This window comes from Otolemur garnettii, unplaced genomic scaffold, assembly GCF_000181295.1.
Source record: "Otolemur garnettii isolate 467f Iridium unplaced genomic scaffold, OtoGar3 scaffold00011, whole genome shotgun sequence".
Lineage (NCBI taxonomy): Eukaryota > Metazoa > Chordata > Mammalia > Primates > Galagidae > Otolemur > Otolemur garnettii.
In genome coordinates this window covers 17,456,702-17,461,524 of record NW_003852406.1, presented here as the reverse complement: position 1 = coordinate 17,461,524, position 4,823 = coordinate 17,456,702, and the positions used below count along the sequence as shown (strand labels likewise).

At 49.0% G+C, this 4,823-nt stretch overlaps 1 protein-coding gene across 2 annotated transcripts in view; it reads left to right on the top strand.

The window, feature by feature from the left end:
- Positions 1-664: 664 nt before the first annotated feature.
- RASL12 (RAS like family 12) overlaps positions 665-4,823 on the top strand; it is a 13,065-nt gene continuing 8,906 nt past the window's right edge. The window contains exons 1-2 of one of the 2 annotated variants that reach the window (XM_003784426.2): positions 665-833; positions 2,972-3,028. In XM_003784426.2, the coding sequence (XP_003784474.1) occupies positions 731-833; positions 2,972-3,028 (160 nt within the window). In that variant the 5' untranslated portion in view covers positions 665-730. The remainder of the gene's footprint in view (positions 834-2,971; positions 3,029-4,823) is intronic. The other variant, XM_012801867.1, reaches the window with a different exon arrangement.

Genomic DNA, 4,823 nt, shown 5'->3' with positions numbered 1-4,823 from the left:
TCCAAGAAGGGTTAGGTTTCTTGAAGCTGAACCCGTATCTCCATGAAATCTCAGTAAGGGTGCTCACTCCCCTTTCCCAGGAGCCTGGGTTCTACAGTTATGGCTCTAAAGTCCCTACGTGAAAGGCAGGTATTGGGAAAAGAGTGCCAAGGCTGAGCTGGCTGTGACCAAAAGAAAGGAAAAGGCATGGAACTGAACCCAGGAGGCTTCCTGGAGGAGTTGGGGGTAGGGAGCTTGGGGGAAGGGTTGATTTTCTTGCTGTTGGGAAGAGAATGGAGTGGAGGTTCAGGAAAGTCTGGAAACATCTTTCCCGTCTATCCCTCTGCCCCCGAGATTCCCTCTTTCTCGTCCTTCCCAGTGGAGTCTGGGGGAGGTGAGGAGGTTGACGGCGCCCGGGTCCTTGCGGCGGAGCAGGGAGGCGGGAGGCGCGGCCGGCTGAAGCTCCCTCCCTGAGGCTGAAGTTCCCTCCCTGCTCGGGGAGCGGGCTGAGCGCGGCCCGTGGGGGGCTCCTGCAGCCCTTACAAGGAGTTTGGTGGCGTTTGGGGCGGCCCCGCCCGCCGGGCTGCTCCCGCCCCTCCTCTCCGCCGAGTCGCAGCCTGCTAGGCGCTCCGCGCGAGGGCGGCCGGCGAGTGCCAGGGAAGCCGGCGTCCGGATCTCGGGGCCCCGACGGGCAGGCGCGCTGCTCGGGGCCCATCGGCGGAACACCCGTGTCGCTCTCCAAGGCGTCGCCATGTCCTCGGTGTTCGGAAAACCCCGCGCGGGCAGCGGGCCGCAGAGCGTACCTCTCGAAGTCAACCTGGCCATCCTGGGGCGCCGCGGGGTTGGCAAGTCTGGTGAGTGGCGCGGGGCAGGGGCATGGAGAAGAATGGCGACACAGAGAGTGGGTGGAGGGAACAACGCGCTGCGGACGTGGGAGCACGTTCTTCCACTAGCTTTGAGGGCTCCCTTCGCCCAGGTGAGTTGTACGAGACGCCGTGATTTTCTTCTTCGCCTCAGTTTCTCCTTTGCAGGGTTCTCACTCTTGGCTTCGTTCTCAGCTACAACAACTCTTTCATCTGTCTTCTGTTCTTGTCTGTCTCTTCCCCTTGTGTGTCTGACCTTTGTTCCCCTCCCTCTGTTTCTCCCCTTTGTCTTTCTTTGTCCCCCATAAAGGGTCTCCCTTGTTCCTAGTCCCCCAACCCCTAACCCTGTCTCCCCTCCTGGGTCAAGCATTCAGTCTTGGTGACTGGCTCCAAAGGCATCCTTGGGCTCTGATCTCCTGCCCAGGGCCCTCTTTGAGCTTAGCCTTGCTACTCCCTGATTTAGGCTTACGTGAGGAAGTCCCTTACATCCACCATCCACACGGCACCCTGACCCCAGTGAAGGAAGTTGGTCGAAATTTATAGCTAACTGGATTTCTCAGGGAAGGGTCACTCCCCTACTCCCCAAACCAGTTCCCTGGGAGTATGGGATAAATTGTGAATTCTTATGAAATGTGTTTGTTTCAAGACAGACCCCTCTCTTAACTTTCTGGAAACACATTGGGCTGTGATCCCAGGTACCTGGGACTTGTCCTTGATGAACTGAAATCTTGGGCTTCCATTGAGATAATTTCTTTCAACACTGAACTCTGGCAGCTGGAGCCCAGGGGAATGGAAATGTCATCAGAGAAAAAAAGGTCTGCCTCTGCCTCTCCCCTGCTACCCCAAATCCCAGACAGCTGAAGGAAGGAGGGCAGAGGGGCTCCTCCACTGGCTGGTTTTCAGTTGTAGCGGTTAGTGATGGCCACCCCATGCTTGGGTAACCATCAGTTTCCTTCTCCAGAGTACTGAGGTTCACTGGGGGCTACTGTTTGACCTTGAAGCCCTTTCTGACTCGGGGGATTCTATATCTGGTTTTCCTACAGAAAAGATTTTCCTTCTTCCCTTTGGAAATCAGGTTGCTGTATATAGCTCTGTCACTAGTACGGTTTAGCAGTGACAACTTGAATGAAAGAATTTAAATTCTAAAGTATGTATTCCCTGGGTATTAGTTTGCAAGATGACACTATTAGGAATCCTAGGAAAGAATGTTAAGGATTTTCTTAACAATATCATATTACTTTTTAAGAATTCAGTATAATAGTTGGCTAGCCCTTGCTTTATGTAGCTACCAGGGGTCCTCAAACTTTTTAAACAGGGGCCCAGTTCACTGTCCCTCAGACCACTGGAGGGCCGGACTGCAGGCCCTGGGACGAGTTGGCTGCTAAGCAGGACAGGCAGTGGCAGCAAAAACACCCCGCAGGCCAGATAAATGTCCTAGGTGGGCTGCATGTGGCCCATGGGCCGTAGTTTGAGGATGCCTGACTGAACCAAATCAGAATCCTATTAATGAGTTCCACTGTGGAGAATGTCATTCTAGAGTTTTACATTTTGCTGAGATACCCATGATGAGCATGGAGGCCCCAGAAAGAGCCAAGACTTGAGATATGAGGGACAGGGACCAGAATGTGTTTACTCAGGACTCAGATCTTGCCTGGACCTCACCTGGAAATCTCTTCCCAGGGATCACCTACTGATCATTCCTGCTCTTTCTCTTTGGCTCATAGCCGAGGCTAGAATAAATGCTCTGCACTTCAGAATCTTTGTGACTTGTCCATGGTGGGCTACATCTCCCTTCAGCTGGCGTCTAAGCAGGGTGACCCTGAGGTAACTGGTTGCATGTGCCCTGACCCCTGCGTTTCATCTTCACAAATACCCCTTAGGCTTGGCTCTTGTTGCTTTTCTTGCCATTAAAAAAAATCCCAGGGTGCAATTATAGGGACTCAACTCCTCATATTTCTTGTTTCTTCTGAGCTTCTCAAACCAGCTCTTCAGTTTCCCAGACACTGAGAGAGCTGATCGTGGTCTTAGCCAGGGATCACAGAGGTTAGATAAGGCCTGCCTAAAAAGAGAGGGGCCAGCAGCCAGACACAGCTGGGTAGACTTAGCCAACCTCTTTCTGCTTCTTGCAGCTCTGACTGTGAAGTTTCTGACCAAGAGGTTTATCAGCGAATATGACCCCAACTTGGGTAAGAAATAACTCCTGCCTGTACCTTCCGCTGCCTGTGCCCCACCTGGAATACCCTCCTGGGACCTACCCCATGGGTGGGCCCTGATCAGGATTGGACATCTAGAGACAAAGAAGGAAGGAGCCACCAGGATGACTCAGCCCATGCGGGGAAATGTTTCAAGTGCCAAAAATATCCCTTCCACAGCCCACCCCAGACAAGTAGAGTTGATTTACCCTAAAACATGAGGTGTGATGAGATTTTAAAAAGAAAGAAAAGAAAAGGAATCAACATAACAGGATGTTCACATCCAAATAGGTATCAATCTTCAAGATTGTTACTCAGTGTTCTTTTCCAGAACAGCTGGACAAGACGTTTGAGAAATTCTTTAGTGGCACTGGCTTCTGAACAATTTTTGAACCACATTAGAAAACTAGTCTTGTTTTATAGCTGTATTGTGGTATGTTGGAAATAGGGATGTTTGGTGGGTGTCAGAGCTGAATTTGAATACTGCCTCTGCCAATTATTGGCTGTGCAACCTTGAGCAAGTCACCTAACCTCTCAGAGCTAGTTTTCTCATCTGTAAAATGGGCATAAAAATACCTATCTCAGGGGCGGCACCTGTGGCTCAAAGGAGTAGGGCGCCAGCCCCATATGCCGGAGGTGGTGAGTTCAAACCCAGCCCCAGCCAAAAACTGCAAAAAAAAAAAAAAGAAAGAAAAAAGAAAAGAAAAAAAGAATCGTTAAAAAAAAAAACAAACCTATCTCAGAGAACTACTATGATTAAAGAAATAAGAAGAAACATGAAGATCTAGTCTAGTACTTGACCTACAATAGACATTCAATGCATACTTTTCTTTCTTCCTCAAATGGCTTCCCATGCATGGCATCTTAGATTCCCTCAGATTAATCAGATTAGCATTTCTGAAAATTATTTTTAGCAGCAAGACCTTTTCCTAAAATAATGTCTTGCATCAAACCCTAATATCTGAAACAAATAAAAGCAAGGCTGGGTATGGTGGCTCATGCCTGTAATCTCAGCACTCTGGGAGACCAGCCTGAGCAAAAGCAAGACACTGTCTCTACTAAAAATAGGAAAACTAGCTGGGTGTTGAAGCAGACACCTCTAGGCCCAGCTGCTTGGAGGCTGAAACAAGGGAATTGCTTGAGCTCAAGAGTTTGAGTTTGCTGTGAGGTATGATACCCTGACACTCTACCCAGGGCACAGAGTAAGACTCTCTCTCTCTCTCTCTCATATATTTTTAAAAAGCAGAATTTTATTAGTATAAATGTAACCAAAAGCTCACATTTATACCATTTGCTTATTGTAAACTGCTGAGAACAATAAATAGGGTGTCTAGATGATCTTAGCCTTTTGAAAATGGGCATTGTAGTCTAGGATTATTTTCTCCACTCATAAAAATAGAATAAAGCCTCCCAAACAGGCCCCTTAGGGCCCTCAGAAGAAACCAGGGCTCTGTGACACAGGTTGAAAACCCACCATACTACCTCCTGCAGCAGGCTTCTAATGGAATACCACCTTGTACCTGGAAGAAAGAGTACCTTAACCCAGTGGTGCCCATCGGCCCCTTGGTTCACACAGAAGTGGAGTACCGAATCCCAGTGCTGGGACAGGAAGAGACCTCAGAGCTATTTATTCCTATGGTTAAAAAAAATATTTTTCCTTAGATAGTTGAATCCCTTCTTCCAAATCTTTTTTTTTTTTTTTTTTTTTTTGAGACAGAGCCTCAAGCTGGGTAGAGTGCTATGGCATCACAGCTCACAGCAACCTCCAACTCCTGGGCTCAAACAAGTC